At 46.3% G+C, this 24199-nt stretch overlaps 4 protein-coding genes and 1 pseudogene across 4 annotated transcripts; 2 read left to right on the forward strand and 3 right to left on the reverse strand.

Moving 5' to 3' along the window:
- Nucleotides 1-4925: 4925 nt before the first annotated feature.
- Nucleotides 4926-6297, reverse strand: LOC133889569 (uncharacterized). Its single transcript, XM_062330041.1, has 2 exons — nucleotides 6053-6297; nucleotides 4926-5523 (listed from the first exon to the last, which is right to left on the reverse strand). The coding sequence occupies exons 1-2, from the start codon at nucleotides 6295-6297 to the stop codon at nucleotides 4926-4928; spliced, it is 843 nt and encodes a 280-aa protein (XP_062186025.1).
- A 361-nt stretch (nucleotides 6298-6658) lies between these two features.
- On the forward strand, nucleotides 6659-12514 carry LOC133888164 (uncharacterized; annotated as a pseudogene).
- A 338-nt stretch (nucleotides 12515-12852) lies between these two features.
- Nucleotides 12853-15168, forward strand: LOC133888163 (guard cell S-type anion channel SLAC1). The gene is made up of 3 exons (XM_062328311.1): nucleotides 12853-13681; nucleotides 13783-14588; nucleotides 14666-15168. The coding sequence occupies exons 1-3, from the start codon at nucleotides 13157-13159 to the stop codon at nucleotides 15048-15050; spliced, it is 1716 nt and encodes a 571-aa protein (XP_062184295.1). The 5' UTR covers nucleotides 12853-13156; the 3' UTR covers nucleotides 15051-15168.
- Nucleotides 15169-15279: 111 nt separating this feature from the next.
- Nucleotides 15280-16410, reverse strand: LOC133889570 (ATP-dependent DNA helicase PIF1-like). The gene has a single exon (XM_062330042.1). It carries the CDS (start codon nucleotides 16408-16410, stop codon nucleotides 15280-15282), a length of 1131 nt encoding a protein of 376 aa, XP_062186026.1.
- Nucleotides 16411-16820: 410 nt separating this feature from the next.
- LOC133889571 (uncharacterized) lies at nucleotides 16821-18281 on the reverse strand. Its single transcript, XM_062330043.1, has one exon. It carries the CDS (start codon nucleotides 18279-18281, stop codon nucleotides 16821-16823), a length of 1461 nt encoding a protein of 486 aa, XP_062186027.1.
- Between the last annotated feature and the right edge of the window lie 5918 nt (nucleotides 18282-24199).

Below are 24199 nucleotides of genomic sequence, written 5' to 3' on the forward strand. Positions count from 1 at the left end.
TGCTTCCGCTCCAAACCCTACCAAGCCACTAGATCTAGAGATCCTACGCAAACGTGGGGGCGGGCGCCATGGACCTCGCACCCATTCACTCACCCCCACCTACCAATGGTGCCTCCTCGACCTCAGTCCTGATCTGATCAGCCGTCGCACGCCATGGATTCCGCCCAGAGTTAGCTCTAGAAGATGCAGTCACGGCACAAGGACAAAGAGCGGGGCAAACTTGTGGCGGCTTCATCTCCCACCAGTGGCTCCGCGAGGATGGTCGTGGTCGGGGAGGAGGCACAATCCAGCGTCCCCGAGTAGAATGTGATGGCGACCAAGCAGTACATCGAGAGCCACCACATGGTGTAGATGAAGTTGCTCTAGAAGTGCAAGGAGAGGTCAGTCCAGCCCCTTCCCGCTCTGCTCGTGGCTTAGAAATGGCAATACATTGTGCCTGGGTTAGGATTTGAGGGGGGTGGATGTTGGCACGGCGTGGAGTTATCAGATTAGCGCCCGCAAACTAGAGCTCTGATCTGAGCGCGAGTAGCAGTTTAGGGCCCTTTGGAACGCAGGATAGGAAAAACGCATGAATGAAAATGTCATACTTATCTAATCCTATGGGAAGTGAAAATACGGGAATAGGAAAAGGAAGCCCTTTGGTAGCAGCATAGGAAAAACAAAGGAATCTATCACACCTCTCGTTGCCTGTTTGTTTGAATTTGAACAGCTAGCTGTTTGAGCAAGGTAGTCGTTGCCTGATCTGGTTACATTACATCGATTGGTATTTTGGCTGGCATGCAATCGTGTATGATTGCAGCTGGCCATAGGCCACAAGTCAGGGGTGAACCGTAGATGCTCTATATGGATAGTAACAACCTTTAGGCCCACGCAAAGCTACCAAATGGGGATGTGAACACTGCGTAGCCCATCAAACCACCAAATTCCGTCGGGTGGATAAGCCTCGAAGTCGTGCAACCTCTAGGAGTCCAGGGAGTCACCGTGTTGGCCGTCAGGGAGGAGTGAGCGCCAGGATGCCAGCGCCCATCGCGGCTCGGCTCGGCTCTCCGAGCTTACCATCACCGCGTCACAGAGTCGGCCGTCTGCGCCTTTGCGATCTCTGTCGGGCACCAACCGTGCCGCCGTTGCCGGCTGCCACCATGGCGCAGCCCCGCCCCACACGGCACCTGGCACCCAGCCACTTCCACCAGCGCCAGGCACCAGGCACAGGGCGTCCAGGCCACCAGTGTTGCACGCCTGTCGCCCGCGAGGCAAAATAGCGCACCGGACATAGCCCTGTGAGCCCACTAAGGTACTCTTCTCAAGCAAATAAGCAATTGTTTCATAAATCATACTCCAATACTTCATATATGAGACACTGAGTTACTCTATTAGATTTGTTGCGATCATACTTCAATACTCTGTTTGGACATGAAGTTCTATATGTATGTAAAGATTAGCAATTTATTTTCTTGTTTCCTCTCTCCTATCAGGCTGTAGATATTGAAAGCACAAACTAGCAACACATTTGAGTATCCCTTGTTACCTTTTGTCATTGTTATGGATCCAAACTATCGATAACGATCACAAAATAAAGATGAGTTCATGTTTTTTTGTTCTGCCTACCATAAAAGGAGTCATCATAGCCATTATGTAGTAAGAAACCGATGCATACATCAAAACTTTCAAGAGCTTGTCGTGTTAATGAGATCTTAACGGGATATGAGAGACTAAGCAAAAGGAGGAAGTTGGCATTTTTCAAGCTTTGGTCAATAAGTTGCGTGAGAAACAACTGCTTGCTGATTCAAGAGCTGTCTCAATAGAAGAGCAAGTTGCTATTTTCTCGTATACACTAGCAAAAAATACACGAGACCTTGCAACATGAGTTTAAACACAGTGGGGAAACAATAAGTTGGCACTTTGGTGCGGTGCTTGATGTAGTTACGCAGTTTACATGCATATACATACGTCCGCCTTCACTACATCCGCATCAGATCTTGAGAAGACCAAAATTTCATCCTTTTTTAGTATGAACAAATGCATGTTCCAATTCATTTAATTTTAGAAAGTCAAAATGATCACTTTAGAGACAAGATTATTTTGATTCACGTAGTACTATATCAACTCTATTAATGGGACACACATACCAATGATACTCCCATTAAACCAACAAGAATCATATCGGAATTGAAAGCAAATGTTATCTTAGAATGTTATGCTAGCTTGTGATTTTGATCTGAAATTTGTACAAGTATATGCTGACTGGGAGACCGTCTAGACAATTTGGCGATCCTATGTATGGTTAGGAGACCGCTAGACAATAGTGACTCCTGGCCTAAGCAGGCTGCCAGGTTAGGCAACCGTCTTGATATATACAGCATATCTGATACACAAGAATAGTGTGATTTAGGTGTTCTTTTCCTGAATGAAAAGTTTCAAAACGTAGAACCATTGGGCGGAACAAAACATGAAAAACACGAGTTGTTTCGTGACATTGATTTCTGATCTAAGGGTAACTCCAACCGGCTCCTTTCTTGGCCCCCTACCCGTAAAAAGAAGAGAAAACGCAAAAAATTGTCTCCAACCGACTCCCGTTACAGCCCCCGGTCTGTCGGGCATCCCTACTCCTCCCCTCTCCACCCCCACTCGGAGGGAAGCTCCCGGGACTCCAGATTCGACTGACCGGAGCAACCGCCGCCTCTCCCGCGCCCTCTCGGAGGTTTCATCGTGGAGGTGCGTTTTCCATCTCCTCCTTCCCCATGCTCCACCTCCTGCTGCCGCCCATCGTTGCCTCGATTTGGGCCGGTAGCCATGGCCACCGCGTCTGGTTCTCCCGCCGCCACCCTGCACCGCGCCGGGCCAGATGTGGGCCGCTGCGCTCCCCACGCCCCCTGCCTGCCCTCCGCCACAGAGAACCGGAGAGAGAGAGAGAGACCAACCTGGGAGAGGAGGTGGTCGGCCCCCCGCCGTTGTGCCCTCGCGCGAGTGCAGCTCGTGCCGCCGGCCCGGTCGGCCGTCGCCCCTGTGCCATCTGCCGCGGTCGGGCGCCGCCCCCTGCGCCATCTGCCCCGGTCGGCCGCCACCCCTGCGCCATCCGTCGCGGTCGGCCGCCGTCCCTTGCGCCATCCCCTCCTCGAGTTCCCTCCGCCCATCCGCACAGCACACCGAAGGGCCCTCTACCCGCCGCGGCGCACACCGGAGGGCACTGCCCCCTCAACCCCTTTGCGTCGGAGACCAGAGGGCGCCGCCCCCTCAGCCCTCTGCGCTGCACACCAAGGGCGTCGGCCCCTCCACCGTGTGCACCCCCATCGGAGAGAGAGAGAGGGATTGGAGATTGGAGAGAGGGAGAGATGTGGGGGTTCATAGAAGAGTTGCGGTTGAGAGAAGAGCAGAGAGAAGAGAGCAGTTTAGATAGTTTTGTTGCAAATTCAGATAATTTTGTTGTTTTCAAATGCATATGATTTATGATAGCTGTGCATTTGTCACATGCTGTAATTTAATTGTTTTGCATTGTGATGTTGTGATGCAGGGGTAGGAATGGCTAGCTTCATGGACTTGTTGAACGGAGGAGATGGGGGCGAGTGGGAAGACTCCCAATATGCAAGCCCCCCTGAAGAACAAATCATTGCAGGACATCAAATTGTCGAAGCTACTCCGGTTGTGACACAAAAGGCGAAGAGAGGTGGAAATTTTAGTGAGAAGGAGGACCTTTTGTTGGTCTCGGCATGGCTTGAAATAAGCCAAGATGCAGTCCAGGGCATTGATCAAAATCGTAGTACGTATTGGAAGCGTATTCATGATCACTACCATGCCCATAGGAATTTTGATTCGGATCGTAATGTTAGCTCGCTCTCTCACCGTTGGGCTCTCATTCAAGAAGGTGTAAACAAGTTCTGTGGCTGGTATGCTCAGATTCAAAATAGGAGGCAAAGTGGCGTGACAGAGCAAGATAAGGTAGAAAGCAATGTATTTTTGTTGGTTGACACATATCTATGTTTCCTGTATAGCTACTAACTCATATTCACTTGTGTAGGTACAACAATCATGTGCGATCTACAAGAAAAAAGATCCGAAGAAGAGGTCATTTCCTTTCTTGCATTGTTGGAATGTGGTGCAGCACGCACCAAAGTGGAATGACGCAATCTCTCATAAAAAACAGAAGACAAGCTCCAATGCAAGTCCAAGCTCATGCACTCCTGGAACCAATGAAAGCCATCATGGTGATGAGGAAGATGGTGTCACTCATAGTTCTCCAATGAAAGGAAGGCCGGATGGTAGGAAGAAGGAGAAGGCCCGGTGATATAAAAATACTATCTCACAAGGAGATACCCTTTGCATGGAGGCAATGGAAAATCATTGGTCGAGGAGGGAAAAGATTGATGAGTTGAAAGAGATGAAGAAAAAAGAACGTAATGATGAGAGGCTTGCACTTGAGACTAGGAGACTTGAGTTGAAACAAGAAGTTAAGAATAAAAAGATCGAGGCCTACAAACAAGTAGAGAATAGGAAGCTTGACATCCAGAAAAAAGAACTTCAGTTGAAACAATTCATGGAAGATGAGCGAGTGATGAATATGGATCTGAGTGGTTTGAGTGAGAGGCAAAAAAGATTCTACATGAGCCTACAAGATGAGATCATTGCTCGACAGGAGCGAGGTGGCGCGAGTTGAGATCTCATGCATGAACTTTGATGTATAAACTACATGTTTGGACTATGTTCTATGTTTGCTGCAGTTTATTTATGTATGATCTATGTGTTTGGACTACGTGATTTGTTTCCTTCATTTTTATAATGTGTCAACCTTGATGTTTGATATGTGTGTGTGGCCTTTGTGCTATTGTTTAAAAAAAATACAAGGATACTTTATTGAAAACAACAGAAGGATACATGGATGAAAACGAAATACATGGTAGGGAAATAAAACACAAGGATACATGATTGAATAATCAATACATGTCTGCATGACGTTGCCAGAGGTGCTCAACTAGATCTTCTTGAAGTTGAGAGTGAGTTTCCCTATTCCTGATGTTATTATGAGCTTGAAGGAAATCATGTAGCTCCGGAGTACGATTACGAACTTCACGCGGTGTAGGTCTCACAAGTTGGCCAGCATACTCGTACTGCATCTGTTCATCTTCATCCCTCTCATCTTCAACAATCATATTATGCATTATGACACAAGCTATCATAATTTGTCTTAGGGTATCTTTATCCCAGAATTGGGCTGGTCCACGAACAATGGCGAAACGAGATTGTAGAACTCCAAATGCTCTTTCAACATCCTTCCGAACTGCCTCCTGTGCCTTGGCAAAATATTTTCTCTTATTTCCCAGTGGCTGTGGTATGGTCTTCACAAATGTCGCCCATTGAGGATAGATGTCATCTGCAAGGTAATACCCTATTGTATAATTATGACCATTGACAGTGTAATTAACTTGTGGAGCTTCCCCTTCGGCTAGCTTTGCAAAAAGATGAGAACGGTGAAGAACATTGATATCATTGTGAGACCCTGCTAAACCAAAAAAGCATGCCAAATCCAAAGATCTTTAGAAGCAACAGCTTCAAGAATGATTGTTGGCTCATGCGCATGGCCGGTGTATTGTCCTTGCCATGCTGCAGGACAATTTTTCCATCCCCAATGCATACAATCTATGCTCCCAAGCATTCCAGGGAAACCTCTACTCTCTCCAATCGCAAGTAATCTAGCTGTGTCTTCCTCATTTGGGGATCTCAAATACTCATATCCATAAACTTCGACAACCGCTTTGGCAAATCTTCTAAGACTTTCTATGTTCGTGCTTTCAGCAGAACGGATATATTGATCCATAAAATCAGTTGCTACTCCATAAGCTATCATCTAGAATGCTGCGGTAACCTTCTGCAAACATGATAACCCAAGACGTCCATTTCTATCTCTTTTTTGCATAAAGTAATTATCATGTTGCTCTATGGCTTGTGCTATGCGAAGAAACATATCACGGTTCATTTTAAACCTAATCAAAATATGATAATAAGAAAACAAGCGGACTCACAACAGAAAGAATATGAAAGAAAGGTTTGACTGATTGCAAACCTGCGGCGAAAGAAATTTGCCCCGTAGGTCGGAGCATCTGAAAAGTAGTCGTTGTACAGCCTCCAATGCCTGGCTTCTCTATCGCGATGAACATACTGACGCCTTGGTACAGACCCGCCCCATCGAGGAACTTGCATAGCTTGATATTGACTATGTGTTTGCTGCAATGCGATGAACAATTCTTCATCTTTGTCATCGTCCGACGAGGATGACGACGACGAAGCTAAGCGAGAGAAACGACTCATTTCTGGAAGAGGTGAAACAAGAAGGCCAATGGATTGGTGTAGGAACCAGACGGTTCGAGCATGCATATATAGAGCAGGGAAATATAGCCGTTGGACAAGTAGCCGTTGGAAATGTGGCCGTTGTAAAAATAGTTGTTCGAAATATAGCCGTTACAAATATAGCCGTTGAAGAAATATCCATCCAAATTGAAAATATGACTTGTTAGTTATAATATATGATTAAAATAGAGGAGAGTGGATTTTAAGGTGTCGAAGTAGGAGTTCGGTTGGAGTGTGCATAGTAGTAAGAGATGAAATCTGGATAGAGACCCCTATTTAAAAGAGTAGGGAACTAAAAGAAGGGTTCGGTTGAAGTTGCTCTAACGGCCGTTCCTAGCGCGCAGCCTTTGGGCTTTGGATGACAGAAGCGGATCCGTCGCCTCACAAGTCAGAACTCAGAAGCCACAAACCGCACGAAACGTCGGATCCATAGCCGCCCGCGGCCCGCCGCCTAATCACCCCCATCCCCCCCCCCCCCCCCCGGACGCTGGATGGCGGCGGCCTCGCCGGAGAAGAGATATCCTTCCCCTTCTCGCTCGCTCTTCGACCTCCCTTCTGAATTCTTTGATTCATCCGTCCTCCTCCGGGCTCACCCCTCTTTTGCCCCCCCCCCCTGCCGCGGAACCGTCCGAGCCGTCCCGGCCACTGCCCCCGCCGACGACGACGTTGCAGCAGCAGAAACCCTCGGAGGCTGCTTGGTTCAGGTGGACGTGCAACACCTGCGCCGCCGAGTTTGACTCGCTGCGGGAGCAGCGCGAGCACTTCAAGTCCGACCTGCACCGCCTCAACGTATGTATCTGCCCGTCCCTCCTCTCGACTTCTTATCTTTCGTTGCAGCTTCCGCTTGGTTAATGTTATATTCCCTCAACGAAGACATATTGATGAAAAAGTGTTTTCCCCTGAGCTGTTAGTGCTTATCATGCGAGGCATTCTTCAGTAGTTGGAATGCACAAATATAGTCACTTTGCAGTAGAATTGATTGCTTATTGGACAAAAATCAAAGTATGAGGTTCCGTCTGCAGATTAATAATTGCACCTCTTTGCTTGGTCATATCATACATTGGCACCTAGGAAGAGCTATTCATAGGCCTGACAACAGGACATATCACATTTTCTTAGCTAATCATAGGCCTGACAACAGGACATATCACATTTTCTTAGCTGTCAGTTGTCACATACTTCGAAAATAAGTAGTTATGTTCCTGCATGGAGCTTTGGATAAGATAACTCTACTCATGTTTTTGCTCCATATAGTCCAACAGCTGCTTACTGCACCGGGTTTGTGCAAATATCTCTCAAAGTCCAACATGTACCGCACGTGTCTCATTTTATTGATCCTCTTTCATCTATTTTTTGGCATTCCTTTTAGGTTAAGCTAAGCATCGATGGTAAAACTATTATCAAGGAAGAGGACATAGAGAAAGCAGATTCTGATTCTCTGTTTGACGATTTGGAAATATCTAGTGTATCTGGTTCGGAGGACGAAATAGAAAATGAAACTGCATCAGATAGTGGACTCTCAGTTAAAGGCAAGGAAAGTTTCAGGAAGAAACTCTATTTTCATCGTCATTCAGGTGACACGGTTTCTATATGGAGATGCATACTGTTGAAAGAACATGAAGAACCATTTTTTTTGTTGCAAGTCTGGTCAGATGGAAAGTACATCTTGTGTACAGGAAGATGAGATGATAAATAGAGTGAAGTGTTTGACAACCTCGTGATGCGTCACATTTGAGGATCGTTCTACTAACAAGTGGTGGATGTTTTGCTGGATGTGTTTTTGATGGGAATTCCATTGTCGCCCCATAAAAATCGCTCCATAAAACATTTCAGGTAACTACATTACAAGATTCCACGTTTATGCATAGCTAGCAAGGTGACCCGCACTAATAGCGTGGCTAGGTTCGTTGCAATATTATGTCACGATAAACTTTGATTAAAATCAGTTTCTTTAGCTTTTTTTATGAGGTTAGTGTCATTTAGTTACAAAATACATAAAATTATAAGAAGAGGTAAAAATTATATTAGTGGAAGAGAAAATTATTTATACTCCAAACTTATACCTGATTCATATATATGTATTGGTTCGATTCATATATGTTTTGATCAACTGCCAAATCGTGCGTCAAGTGTAGGCAGCTCAACTAAAATCAGAATAGATTTGTTTTGCTTGTGTGTTGTGCCTTGCCTGCTGGTTGCTTGATGTGACAACCTTGAGCTACACGGTGATTCTTAATCTATTATCTTAGTAAGAATTTTGAAAAAAAAACCATTACTTTTCATTATGAATTTTAGCTATTGATTAATTGTATCTTACATGAACTCTTTATTTAGGTATTTGATTTTTATAATAATTTATTTTTTCTAAGACTATTTGACATGGATCCTTCTTTTTTCTATTCTAACCCCAATTTCAATTATTGTTTATTTTATTTTATTTGGACTCTTTATTTATATATTTTGTTTCCCAAACTGTATGAAAATCGAACTGGTAATTTTCCATAATTTTTAATTCCGAATTTAGCTATTTATTAACCGTATTTCATATGGACTACTTAGTTAAATCTAGACTGTTAGATGTTCATAACAATGAGTGATCTAAATCATTTTCTTTTTTTTTATTAACGTGGTAATTTTGTGGTCTTGAGAGCGAACGCTGAAGCTCCTTTTTCTCCTCAAATATTAAGATAACTAGCAAGATGGCCTGCGCTAATATTACGGCTAGACTCGCTACAATATTTTTTCAATATATTTATTGGTTGACGCTGACCTGTTATTTGGCATGACATTTTAATTATCTATTATATTTTATATTTTGGTAGAGACCGTAGTGCAAGGGTACATGTAACGCAATTCTTACAATGCCCCGGAGGTAGAAGATAAACAATGGTAATGCATTTCATAGATGATTTTTTATATTTGTTGTATAAAACATTGTCTTAATGTTATTTTCAGATAATTTGAATTTCTTCTAGTATACATGAAGAAGATACTTTTGTTGCAAACATTTCTAATGAAAAATTCTGGCGTTTCTTGGAAAAGGCCCCGAAGGTTGGCCGCCTAGGAAACTCGCTGAAAGCGATTATGCGTGCGAGCATAAGATCATGTAGCTAGCTCTGCATATGCTATTCCGCTCTATATGTGTGTATGGTTTATTCATGTTGCAATTTCTTACCGGCTCACAGCCACCAGTTCACGGCTTGCACCATCGCCTCACCCTGTCACCTGCATGACAGGCTAGATGGTAGTTCCTGACTTCCTGTACCGTTGATGTTGCGCCGCCTCCTCCTCCAACCACCATATTGCTCTTCTTGTCACCCCCTGCCTCCAAGACACGTTGTCCTGCTGAGTAGTGCCCATGCCCTGCGGCGCGAAGCTCGGCAAGAGGAGGGATGCTCTCGGTTTTTTTTCTTTTTTTTTTGACGTACATTCCCAGCTCTCCGTACTCCGATTGGTTTTGGAGTTTCTTTTTTCTGTACGATGGCAAATCCAATTGGTTTTGGAGTTTCTTTTTCTCCCTCTCGTACGATGGCAAATCAAGTTGTAACACTAATTGAATTGTAATCTATCTCTTTCCATATGTTATGTTTTGTAGTATCCATATTAGACTCTTATTTATTATTATTTTTTCATCTGTTCTAACAGATCTAGACCGTTATAATCCAGTCCTACAAAAATCAACGGCGTACCTCTTTCTCTTTTTTCAGATTAACGTGGTAATTTATAGCCTTAAGAGCGAACGTGGAGGTTCATTTTCCCGATAATATTTAACTTGTTAGCCATATTTCTTCATGAATTACCATTGTATTTTTTCTGTAAGCCATGTACTTGATAAATAACCTTGGAATCTCATGTTACAACAGCATTCAATAATGTGGTGGCAGTCGATTGGTTACGTCATTGATGTTGCATAAAGTATAAACACCGTTAAAAAAAGGAAGGTTTTGAGTGTTGTGGAGTATTGTGAATTCCTATTTATCCACTTAAAAGGAGGGTTTTGAGTGGCAGTCTATCTACCTTTTCTAATGCAAATATAATTGTGAGATTTGTTAACCACAGTAGTTAATTTCCTACCTTTTCTTTTATGCTCCATATTGGTATTGCATAACGTATTTGCTTCGTTGAGTTGGCATTGTTGTAATTTTGTGACTGGCAAAGTTAGATGGCCTCATTACTTTGTTGAGGGTACCTTTTGTTGGCAATGCCTTGCTTTCAACATGTTGGTAATAACTAATTCTTACTATCCATTTATTATTTAGGTATGTTGTAAGAGCAAAGGCTGGAAAGAGGCAATCTGGAAAAAATGCTACTGGAAAAGTTGCACACTCAGCAGGCTCTTCTCTTCGCCGCTATAATGAAGCGGCACTGAAAAAGGTGTGTTATACATTTTAGAGCAAAATCTTGGTGCCTGTTCGCTTTTAGCAGCCAATTACAAGTTAATTTTCACATTGGCTCATTTTTTATGTGTCTTTCTTTTTTACTTATCTTATTTCAGAAGGTTCAAGAATCGATAGTTTCTTGGAAGTCATACTTCGACACCTGTGCTTGTGCCTTTATATATGCTCCATCGAGGAACCGCCAGATGCTCTTTGAGTATTGCAGGCTTGTGATATTCGTCCTGTCCCATTGACTGTTCATCGGCCCACCTTGAAGGAAGCAAAACGGGTATACAGTAACTTACCACAGCTCTATCATGAGATGGAATGTTCAATATCAGATGAAGTCTTACCCCAAGTGGAAAGTGTGACAAGTCATGAACAAAGTCAAGAAAAAATGAAGGAAGTGGTTATGGACTCCGAAGAATCTATTTCTGATTTATCCGTCCGTTTGGAGTCATTGAATAAGAATGAAGCTGCAACTAAACCATCATCTAAGAATGAAACAACACCTCTTCATGAGGCAGCAAAGTCTGGCAATGTTCAGCTAAATCTGGAGTTACTTGAGCAGGGTTTGGATCCTTGCATCAAAGACGCTTGAGGAAAGACTCCGTACATGCTAGCTTCAGATAAGGAGGTTAGAAATACATTCAGAAAATTCATGGCGCTGAACCTTGACAAATGGGATTGGCATGCCGCAGATGTGCCTAGTGCACTAACAAAGGAAATGGAAGAATCACAAGCTGCAAAACAGGTGAGTTTTATTTGCTCATAAGAAAAGATTTCTTGTTCCCTTTCATGAAGCTTTATCGCAAAATTAATCAAGTAGGTGCACGGAACATGGCTGTATATGTTGACCTGTATTTGCACTATAGGCAGAGAAGTATGCCAAAAAGAAAGCGCGTGCAAAGGAATTGAAGAAATTAAAGAAAGCAAGAGAAAAGGAGAAGGAAAAAGAAAAAGAAAAGGCGAAGGTTAGTACTGATTTCATAATTATTGTGAGTACATCTGGCTGCATAATACCCATTTACCTTGGTTGCTCATGAATGCAACACTTAGTGTTTTGGTGTTTAACGTTGCAGGTATCATGATTCATGAGCTGGTTGCCTCAAATGTGATGCTGTTCTTGCTGACGCTTAAATCACGATTTATGTTTCTTGTTATTAATTGTTTGACAAACATTACTACTTAGGACAGTCTGTTTTTTCTTTAGCTTCTTACTTCTGTCATTTGGTCTTATCAAACTGTATGCTCAAGCATCACAGACCCAAACTGATGTTAAAGGCACTTAAACTGGCCAAATGGTCAACAAAACTGCTTCTGTTCCAGGCCTTATACCAAAGCATCAGTCACCGTAGCTTATCCTTATTGCAAAGGAGGTACGTTGTAAAGAGGAACCATTTCACACCTGGCACATTGTATTGTACTAGTTTCCAACTGCACACATGATTGTACGTTTACTCCCTGATGAACTTTTAATCAGGAGGAACGACAAAGGAAACTAGCTGAAGAAAGAGAGAAGAGAGCAGCGGCGGCAAAAAGAAGACTTGCTGCTCTGGCTGCTCAATCAGCCGGCGGCACATCAGGTGCTGCAGCAGCAGCAGACGGCCCCGCACAGAGGGGCAGCGCCAGACGATCATTCTTGTTCATGCTGCTTTTCTTCCTTGGTTGGCACAACGTGCATGCATCTTCATTCAGAAATGCTGGAAGATGATGAGAAAATTGTATGATGAGAAATACGTGAAATCTTGATGGTGCTTTTATCTCAGGATTAATAACAAGCCAATCTGCTGTATTCTTAATTTTGAGCTTATCTGAACTCTTCGATCGCAGACACAAGTTTTCTCTGTGGCGGTAGTAAAATGTTTTTGCTTCCGTTAGAACACAAACCCAGTACTACCTGGAGTCAACTTGGGCTGCCTTTCTTACCTTTAGGAGAGTCGCTTTGTTGGGTCAGCATTGCGTGTACCACCCACGGGCGTTTGCATGGCATGCTGGGAACACGCCCGTGAGCTTTTTCCCAATTCCAAGCTCGAACAGTAAGCAGGCGACCCTCGGCTCTTCTGGACCTCTTCCTTTCACATTTCACGGTTACATGACCTCAATCGTCCAATGATTTCATGACCTGCAGGGTGGGAGCAGAGCACAGCCAACGGATTATACATCTCGTGACCTCGCCAAGTCGCCACTGATTTCTTCCTTTCGAGCAAAAGGCATGGCCAGCAACAATCCATCACCTCCCCATCGACCAACCACTTGGACAGCAATGGCTTCTCCCTTCGACCTCCATGCATGCACGCGGTGCCGCCGGCCGGTGCACGGGAAAGCACCGATCACGTTGACATACTGCGCCGACTATATATCGACGCTGAACATAGCACGATCAACATTTCTAGCATCTCGTTCCTGGGAGAGTGGGAGTAGCTAATCGTGTAGCTGTAGAAATGGCAACCGAGCTTTCGTCTTCTTCGACGGGCCAACACACGGTCGACATTGGCGCGGCGCCACCCGAGGACGCGCGGCAGACGGCGATGAGCGGGCCGCTCAACATCCGTGGCGAGCGGAGGCCGCCGCCGATGCAGAGGGCCTTCAACAGGCAGGTCTCCCTCGGCAGCGGCGTGACGGTGATGGGCATGGACAGAGGGGGGAGGAACGGTGGCGGTAGGGGCCAACGCGCCCTCCCGCGCAGCGGCAGGAGCCTCGGGGTGCTCAACCACGGCGGCGTCCTTGGCCCGGCCGGCGGTGACGGCGCGGCCCGCAGGGGCGACTTCAGCATGTTCCGGACCAAGTCCACGCTGAGCAAGCAGAACTCGCTGCTGCCGACGAGAATTAGGGAGTCCGACGCCGATCTGCCGACGCACGTTGAGGACATGTCGGCCGGCAGGCCAGCGGAGGACCCGCTCAACAAGAGCGTCCCCGCCGGCCGGTACTTCGCCGCGCTCCGCGGCCCTGAGCTAGACGAAGTCCGCGTAAGCAATCTTTGCCTTCACATGTACGACACGCAGAGACACACCAGGCATGCACGTCGTTAGAATCTGTGACACCTGAATGAAACGTGCTGCTGCTGCAGGATTACGAGGACATCCTGTTGCCCAAGGACGAGGTGTGGCCGTTCCTGCTGCGGTTCCCGATCGGTTGCTTCGGTGTGTGCCTCGGGCTCGGCAGCCAGGCCATTCTGTGGGGCTCGCTGGCGGCGAGCCCGGCGATGCGCTTCCTCCACGTGACGCCCATGATCAACGTCGCGCTGTGGCTGCTCGCGGTCACCGTGCTCGTCGCGACGTCCGTCACCTACGCGCTCAAGTGCGTCTTCTACTTCGAGGCCATCCGCCGCGAGTACTTCCACCCGGTCCGCGTCAACTTCTTCTTCGCGCCGTGGATCGCGGCCATGTTCCTCACCATCGGCCTGCCCCGCGCCTACGCGCCCGGGCGGCCGCACCCGGCCGTGTGGTGCGCGTTCGTCGTGCCTCTGTTCGCGCTCGAGCTCAAGATATACGGGCAGTGGCTGTCCGGCGGCAAGCGGAGGCTGTGCAAGATGGCCAACCCATCGTCCCATCTCTCGGTGGTGGGAAACTTTGTCGGGGCCATCCTGGCGGCGAGGGTCGGGTGGACGGAGGCCGGCAAGTTCCTCTGGGCCATCGGGGTCGCGCACTACATCGTCGTGTTCGTGACGCTGTACCAGCGGCTACCCACCAACGAGGCGCTCCCCAAGGAGCTGCACCCGGTGTACTCCATGTTCATCGCCACGCCGTCGGCCGCGAGCCTCGCCTGGGCCGCCATATACGGCAGCTTCGACGCCGTGGCGCGCACCTTCTTCTTCATGGCGATCTTCTTGTACATGTCCCTTGTCGTGCGTATCAACTTCTTCCGCGGGTTCCGGTGAGCACTCCGCCTCCAACTGAACCTTGCATTGTTGGCACGATCAACTTGTAAGTAATTGTGGATGAATGCTGCAGGTTCTCCCTCGCATGGTGGTCGTACACGTTCCCCATGACCACGGCGTCGCTCGCCACCGTCAAGTACGCCGAGGCTGTGCCGTGCTTCACGAGCAGGGCCCTCGCGCTGAGCCTCTCCCTCATGTCGACGACGATGGTGTCGCTGCTGCTGGTGTCGACGCTCCTGCACGCGTTCGTCTGGCGGTCGCTCTTCCCCAACGACCTGGCCATCGCCATTACCAAGGACCGGCAGAACGGCCCGGTGAAGCCGAACGGCAGAGGGAGGAAGGCCAGCAAGAGGGTGCACGACATCAAGAGGTGGGCCAAGCAGGCGCCCCTCTCGCTCGTGTCTTCCATCACCAAGAGCAACTCGGCGGACAAGGAGGAAGAGGAGAAAACAGAATAGGAATTGTTAATGACGCTCGTTACCGGCAGTTGGAGCATATAGGCCATGTTTTGAGTGTATACTAGTAAGGTATCCGTGCGTTGCTACGGTATATATATTTCGAACGTGTGTTTTATTATTTCAATAGCTTGAAAGAAAAAAAGAATAATATGATTAAAATAGTATATCATTTATAGATTACAGAGGCATAGAAATAAATAAATTGTTTTGTGTCGAACATGATATGTATTTACGAGGTAAGGACTTCTTTGTAGACAATATTCTTAGTTAGTGTGTAGGTTGAATCTACGGTAGCATCATTTCCCGATGCAGCAAGTATTTTGATATTTCTCCTAGCAGTTGCTCGCGATAGTGCGACATAGAGCTGACCATGGGAGAAAACTGGATTAGGTAGATAGATTTCAACATGTGGGATCGTTTGTCCTTGTGTTTTGTTGATGTTCATCGCGAAGCTCACTCTGATAGGAAATTGATTCCTCTTAAACTTAAAGGGGAATATTTCGTCATCAGATGGGCACAAAGGTATCCTTGGTAGGAATACTCTTTTTCCAGCATGTTGGCCTAGCACAATTTTTGCATCGACAGTGTTCCTTTGAAATGCTCGGACTATCAACCTTGTCCCATTACACAAACCATTAGCTGGATCTAGATTTCTGAGCAAAATCACTGGGCAATTGACCTTTAGCTTAAGGATGTGCGGTGGTAGTCCATTTGGGGTTAGAGAATTTAAGAATTCGGGAGGGTAGTAGTTGTTAGGATCATCAACTGCAAGGTCATAGCTGTGATAGACCATCTCATCACCAGGAAAGCGTTCGATAAGCCTCATATTTATGTCATCGACGTTCTCATTTCTTGTTATCAAAATAGCGCGAGATGTGATGTAGTCTGAATTGGACATGTGTGTTGCTAACATAGGAAAGACTGTATCAATAAGATTATCAATGTCAGATTCTGCACCAGTGTAAGGCACACATATCTCGTTGGGTACCTTTACATTGTCATCTTTCACGGTTTCTTCAGTGCCATTCCCGATACGTAGTAGGTAGTTAGAAAACCATGGATCTGATTGAGCCCTCATATTACGAACAAGCCTCGGCTTTTGCATGTTTTTCCATAGGTAAGATCTGCGTAATGTTGCATTTATTATTTGTGCTCTTGTCCCCTTTCGCACAACTGGAAGGACTTGCCCGAAGTCTCCTCCAAAAACTATCGTCTTTCCTCCAAATGGTAGATCGGGCTTTTCCATGATGTCTCTCAGGCTCTTATCAAGTGCCTCAATTGCTTGCCTTTTTGTCATAGAGACTTCATCCCATAATATAAGTGAAGCCATTCGAAGAAGTTTCGCAGTCTCACTCTGCATCGTAAAGTTACACATTCCTCCTTCTTGTATGCTAAGTGATATCTTAAATCTTGAGTGTGCAGTCCTGCCACCTGGCAAGATGGAGGCAGCAACACCAGACGTCGCGGTAGCAACAGCTATCTTTCCCTCACTACGGACTTTCGCTAGCAAAGCTTTGTATAGGAATGTCTTTCCGGTCCCTCCAGGACCATCAACAAAGAAAGTAGTTCCATTACCGCTGTCAACATATATGATAATATTTTGTCATAAGCATACCGTTGTTCACGATTGAGAGATGACACGACCGAGGCAAATTCATGGTCTACCTCTATAGATCTCTCTTCGAATATTTCCCTTACCTCTCCAGACATGGTGTCATGCTCCTCTTCGATCTCAGGAAGAGGGAATGATGATATGTCCTTACCCATTGACTATAGCATATTTCTAATATCCAACAGAACCATTTGTTCAACTACATGTGAGTTCATTTGGTCTCGTCGGAAGTCATCGGACATTGCCTCTAGGTGCTTGTTCCATATCCCACGGACATTGTTGGGTTCACAGAAAACCAATATTGTGGCAAACAACCTGCGGAGAGATGATGGCATATGGAATATTTCAGCCTCTGTTAAGCAATCATCGATGTTATTGTCTGACTCAATAATACCTCTTTTCTCGGCAGCTTCACGGAAGGTAGGGTAGACAACACCATCAAATGTCCTTAGATTTTCATATGAAGTAGCACCTGCCACATGGTTTAGTAGTACCCTTAGATAGTATCTTTCTCCCTCTGCAGGATGCGCTGAGATGATCCTTCCAACCTGTGTGCGTTGTTTTCTCTTCTTCCATTTCTTTAATGTAGGGTTCCAAACTGCATTTTCTGGGACTTCCCTATATAGTATGCTCCGTGCCCACGGGAACTCACAATTCGCCTTAAAATACCCAGTTAACATGGTCTTAGAGGCACCTTGTTGGTCCAAAAACTGACGTACATCCGCGTTATCCCTGTAGGACACGAGATGCATGCCAGGGAGATGAAGTTGCAGCTGGAGCACTGGGGGGGAGATCCCACTAAGATCGAAGGCAAAGATTCTCCACAGTGCCTCCTGTGGGGCTACCCATCTAGCTTCTCTGTAATCATCGATCTCATTAATCTCATGATTGCCATCGGCATCACTGATAGAAACAGATGCCCTGTCATGACCCTTGTAGATGTATTTGTAAAGGTACTTGACAGCCTTAATGCTTGAGCAAACCTCGGCGTTGATATGGCAGTCATACCTCCTTAGTAGCTTAGGATTATAAGGCACAACCCATCTGTTGTCCAAGACATGCCCTCTTACATGTACCTTCTGCCCATCATCCCGTCTTCTGTAGATGGGGTAAGAGTCCTTGCCTTGGAGAGTTGTTTCAGTAAACTGGCGTGGATAATAGCTCTTGCATGTGTGATTTTGATTCTTCATACATACATTACCAGGATTTAACAAACCACAAGGACCATGCATCATGTGTTTGACAACCATTTCATGAAGCTCATGATACCTTTCCTTGGTTGGAAGCTCTGCAGAAATGACAGTGTTGTACTGTTCTGGACATGTAAGCTTATAGCCTGACTTCATGATAAGGAGGAAGTATACATGCGGTAGACCCCTTTTCTGAAACTCAATGACATGGACATGCGCCGCAACAACACCAAGGATATGATTATGGAAGAGCTGAAACTTGAGATCATCTAATTTGGCTTTAAATACTCGCACAACAAGATCAGGACGGTCTTGTGGTGTCTGGCCAGGTTCAAGCTCCCTAAGTATTTCTTCCCAGTTGGGGTTGTAGGTCATGGTGAGGAAGATGTCTGGTTTACCGTATTTCTGCACCAAGGCCATAGCATCCATGTATCGTCATCTCATATCCCTCGGGCCACCAATAAATGACGCTGGAAGGACCTATCTTTTGCCCATTGCACTCGCTCTATTCTCCCCTGCAGATACACTATCCACTAAGCCCTGGTACAGATCTGCACGTATTCTTGATTGGTTGTGTAGAATATAGTTCAGTCGTGATGTTTCAAGCTTTATATAGGTATCAACTGCAAATTGCTGGAATAGGCGCTTCCCATGAAAGATGGTGTTGAATATTCCACGGCGCATCTGGAACTTGTAGCAATAATATTTGCGCATTGTGACGCACAACGTGCTATTAATGTCTATCAAGAAAAAAGTAGACATGATCAGTTAATTAGTAGAAGATTGATAAGTATTATGAGAAAATGGATGTAATAATGCAACTATATATAACTTAACTAACCTGGGTTGTCAGGATTTATGGACTGAGACCTTCGTATATGTCTAATATCAACACCTTGTTTTGGTATCTCTGGATGCCAACCGAGCTCCCCGCTTGGGAAAAGGATAGGATATGACAAAGGGTCATAGCACCCATGATGAGGTCTGATTGAATAGTATGTGTCATTATTAGCAAAGAGAGTTATGCTGCGATCAAAATGCTGTGCAACTCGCTCCCCTCAACCCACACAGCAGCCACCTCTGATGTTAATGGCATGTTATATACTCTCTGATCCAGTTTGTATTCAATGTTTAGCACAATACGATATTCGTCCATGTCTTCAACTTGTCCTAGGCTCCTGAATGTTTCTGAGTAGGGGTTATCTCTTAGGATGCCCACCAAACTTCTAATGACACTCCTATCTCTTGCTCTATATGTTTCATCTCGGGCGCGTCGAAAACGATGTGATAATGAAGGATCGTCATCATAGAAGTATAGTTGCAAATGGCTCGGGTCATCATCTCGTTGTCCGAATGAGTGTATATTGTGGTACATTTGTCCATGAGCTTTAAATGTGTACACTCCATCTCTTGCATTTGCGAGTTCCTTGTCATAATCACAATAGAGTGTGATGAACGAGAAATGACCATTGAAAAATCTAATGCTATCCCAAAAATGTTGTGATTCAGGATCCCCACTTGTGTACAACAGTCGAAGCTCTTCAGGTGGTTCTGGCATCTCTAGTTTGACTTTCCCATCCTTGCAACAAAATCCCAATGACTCATATTCGAACCTCCTCGCACCACAATGGTGACAGTCTGGCTGAGGTTTCAACATATGAGTGCTATCTGGTAGGTTCTGGTAGATAGTTTCTGTTGTATCAATATTGTTGGAGCCAACCACAGAGCCACTTGTTGCATCGGTAATATTTGTACCCACGATACAATTTGCACGGGGAGTGCTTCGTCTTGCCATGTTTTGTTGGTTCTGTTTTTCTCGCCTTGCATGCCTTTGCTCAGGTGTCATATTTGCATAACGTTGCCTAGCACAAGCCCGTCTGCTTGCAACTTGCTCGGGCGTCATGCTTGCACGACGTGCTCTATCACGTTGTCACCTTGCTTCTACACGGTCCACTGTCCTCCAACGAGTGTTTGTTTGTTCTGACTGTGTTTGTCGTTGCTGCTCCAGTGTAGCAATGGCTGGATTGTCATGAAATCAAGGTTATGTTTCCAGCATATTCAAAGGTATACAATGTTTCGTTAATCAAATTACATGAAAGGTTATTTAAGCTAATAGCATTACTACAATTCATACATAAGCTTGTACCATTAGAGCCTTCGTCTTGTAATAGCCCCTCTGATGTGATGGTACTTTGGGTAGGAATAAAAAATGAGGATGGTAGTCGATGTGTCTCATCTTCATCGTTTGATGAACTATCACATGAAGCATAGGATGGTTCTTGAATAGAAATTCCAGAAGAGCTATGTGGCATATAGTTGTTGCGAGACCTCTTTGTTATGTGGTGTCCATCTATAACTAAAAAAAATTAAAATGAGAGTAGCACATATGTGTTTTTATTATATTAGTTTAACATTGTAGCATGGTGAAAGTGCATCTAGCCCCTATGTGTGGTTTTGGTAATTAATGACAATACCTATGGACTAACAATGGTGTTGAGTTTGTTAGTAGGTTGTTCCATAGGTGATGCATGGATGAGAAATATGTATGAGCTCTAGGTAAATGAGGAGATTGAAAATGCATCAAGATGCATGAGCTCTAGGTGATGCTCGGGTAAGTGATGATAATGCCTATGGACTAACAATCATATTGAGAATTACTATTAGGTTATTCCATAGGAGATGCATAAATGATGAAGCATGGATTCTTTGAGAAATGCCATGAGTTCAAAGAATTGTATCAAAAGTTATTAAGATTTTAGTGATGCTCATAAGAAGAAGAAGAAGCTCAATAAGATTAGCAATAAGCTTGAAGGCTAAGTTGCTTGTGAAGATCAAGTAACTAAAGGTATGATTTGTCATTTAGGTTTTATGGACTAACCCATATGTTTTGTGCTTAAGAGTGAGTTGGGGTTAGGATCCATAAGAAGGCATGAGTTGAATTGAAATCATATATGCCAAGAGTGAAGAACAAGAGTGGACTCCATATATGAAAAAGTGAATTCCTTGAAGATGTCGAATACAAAGTGGTTTTCTATGGCAAGACGGTGAAGGGCAAGCAAGACTCAGCTGCGATGGACCATCCATGGTGAAGGGCAAGCAAATGGCTTGGCGCCGAAGGACCAAGGCGGTGGTGAAGAGCGAGTGAAGGCTTTGCGCCGATGGACCGTGCGAGGCTATGGGAAGCTATGGATGATTCACATCAATCATATGAAGAATCAAGAAGAGATGGAGTGGAGAATATATGAAAGTTGGCAACCCTCAAGGTTTGAAAGAAAAAGAAGCGGTACTTGAAAGTTTTCAAATGCTCAAAGTGGTTCAAACGAGTTTTATCTTTGAATTTGAGTATAGGTATGCCGCACTATTAAGAGGGATGCAACGTGAGCTAATTGTCGTGTCTCAGTGCTCAAGAGTTCCCAACCAAACCCAAAGTGAGAGTTTGTTGTTAAGAGTCCGGAGCGGAAAGTGCAGAAGTGTCCAAAATAGGTTTTGGAGTGTTCCTAATTTGATACTATGTCTTTTAGGTCATGAATTCAGTTGGGATGTGTAGCCCTCTGAATAAGCTTTCCATAGAGTCCAAAATCGTCGAAATCGGACTCCGAGATCAAAAGTTATCGCCGTTTTTCGGAGGTCAGCTGTGCTGTACTCGGAGACTCCGGTGAAGACCGGATTCTCCGGTACCTGAAAAGGCCGGAGACTCCGGTGAAGTCCGGATACTCCGGTACCTGGAGTGGCCGGAGACTCCGGGAAGTCTCCGGGGCTGATTTCTGGGTTAAGTGCCGACCGGAGACTCCGGTGTAGGCCGGATACTCCGGTAAAAGTCCAGAAAAGAGCGTAACGGCTAGTTCTGACACATTCTGTGACCGTTCTGACACCGTATTTGGATTTAGGGCCGGATACTCTGGTGTTCACCGGATACTCCGGCCAGTTCTGTCAAAAACAGTAACGGCTAGTTGTTTGGAGTGGGCTATTTATACCCCACTCACCCCATCCTTTGGGGCTGCTGGAAGGGGCACGAAAGAACACATTTTTAGAGCCGAAAGAACCTCTCCCACTCCATTCTAGTGTGTGATTTGAGAAGAAAAGTGAGTTGGGTTGAGAAATTGGAAGATTGAGTGCAAGTGAGCCTAAATCCATTCTTGAGCACTTGAGTTCTTGACAAGAAGTTCTCGAAGCGTTTGTTACTCTTGGAGGTGAAGCCTCCTAGCCGGCTAGGTGTCGCCGGTGAGCTCCCGTGCTTGTGGTGAGCCACGAAAAGTTTGTGAAGGTCGATCTCGCCTCCGGAAGGAAAGAGATCAAGCTAGTGGAAACCGAGCTTGTCGGTGTATTTAGAACCAGGGGTCCCTAAGTCCCGAGGCCAAACCGGCCGCCCACCACATATCACCACCCTGCAAGGTAAAAGCAGAGACTCGGGAGAGGGTACTCGGGGCTGCGCGTGGCAGCCCCCGAGGACTCGGTGCCCCGAAGGTCCCTCTAAAGTGCTCGGGAGAGGGTGCTCGGGGCTGCACGTGGCAGCCCGCGAGGACTCGGTGCCCCGAAGGTCTCACTCAAGTACTCGGGAGAGGGTGCTCGGGGCTGCGCGTGGCAGCCCCCGAGGACTCGGTGCCCCGAAGGTCCCTCTCAAGTGCTCGGGAGAGGGTGCTCGGGGCTGCACGTGGCAGCCCGCGAGGACTCGGTGCCCCGAAGGTCTCACTCAAGTACTCGGGAGAGGGTGCTCGGGGCTGCGCGTGGCAGCCCCCGAGGACTCGGTGCCCCGAAGGTCCCTCTCAAGTACTCGGGAGAGGGTGCTCGGGGCTGCACGTGGCAGCCCGCGAGGACTCGGTGCCCCGAAGGTCTCACTGAAGTACTCGGGAGAGGGTGCTCGGGGCTGCACGTGGCAGCCCCCGAGGACTCGGTGCCCCGAAGGTCCCCCCAAGATGCTCGGGAAATAGTGCTCGGGGCTGCACGTGGCAGCCCCCGGGGACTCGGTCCCCAGAAGGTTCGCGCAAGATCGTTCAAAGACTCAAAGGGCCCCGTCGCCAGAGTGTCATCCAGTCAAGGGCCCGATGCCGCATTTAATAGGCGCGCGTGGCCTGGCATTCTGACATCCTGACATTCTCGGCTGCCCACGCCCCAGTGTCAGACCCGGCCATGCCCTGGCTGGGGGGCGTGGGTTCATTAAATGCACGGGTCCCGTCCCGTTTCCACTTGCGCACCTCGGGATAACGTTACCAGAATCGAAGCACTCGGCCTGCCACCCTGCCCTGGCAGGAGAACAAGACAGAGTGGACGCACCGGGCACCTCTGAGGCTGTCCGGTGGGTTTTTTTTTTTATGGCACCCCGAAGCTTCCGCAGCGGCTAGTGGTCGAATGCGCGCCGCCTTCCTCCACCGCCCCTGTCACTTCACCAAAATGAGATGATTAGGCCTTTCTCCGTGGCACCTGGGCATTGGCATCCCCTCTTTCCCATTCAGGATATGTCGAGGTCGGCGCATCTATAAAAGGAAAGGAAGGAGGACGCTAGAGAGGACGGAGAGACGAACAACGAAAAAGAGGAGGACAAGAGAAAAACAAGAGGTCAGTCAAAGAACAAGAAATCACCACCCCCGATCACAAGACAATCAAGAAACCAGCCAGCTAGAACATAAGAGCCTCCTGCTCTTTGTAAACAGCTCTCCCTCGAGAACCAGATATACCCTTGAAGGATCTCCTTCAAGGATAGATATAACACTCATACAGGAGTAGGGTGTTACGCCTCCGCGCGGCCCGAACCTGTCCAAAAACCCGGTGTCCCCGCAAGCCATCGCATTTTATTTCCTTTTCCGCTCATTTCCCGTGCAAGCTTTTCTAGGATCATCCCCCCGGCCGAATCTCTAAAAAGGGGTCTCTCGGGATCCCTGCGACAGGAGTTCACTCTCCGACAGAGCTCAAGTGTGACCGAGATTGGAGAGGAAAGCGGTTGAAAGAGACCCGGCTCGTTGGAGCTTCCTCAACGGAGACGTAGGATTCACGGTGGTGAATCCGAACTTCGGGAAACAAATTTTTGCGTCTCCTCTCTTGTTTCCTTACTTTTATGTTCTTGCTCAAATCTTTGTGCATATTGCTCGATATACTTATTTGTGTGTATTTGAGTGTAGGTTCTTCGTGAATCTGCTTGGAATCATCTCCGGAAACACACGACATCACTTGGTTTGAGCTAGAACTCTCCACTCATTAATTTTATTCAGTTTCGGGCTCAGTTCTGTACAGAACCCAGAGAATCTGGACTTTACCGGAGTTTTCGGACCTGTACACACCGGAGTCTCCGGTAAACAGTAAATTCAGGCATATGAACAGTATTTTCAGCATTTTTCAATTTAAGTTTTACATAT

This window comes from Phragmites australis, chromosome 13 (genome assembly GCF_958298935.1).
Source record: "Phragmites australis chromosome 13, lpPhrAust1.1, whole genome shotgun sequence".
Taxonomy (NCBI): Eukaryota; Viridiplantae; Streptophyta; class Magnoliopsida; order Poales; family Poaceae; genus Phragmites; species Phragmites australis.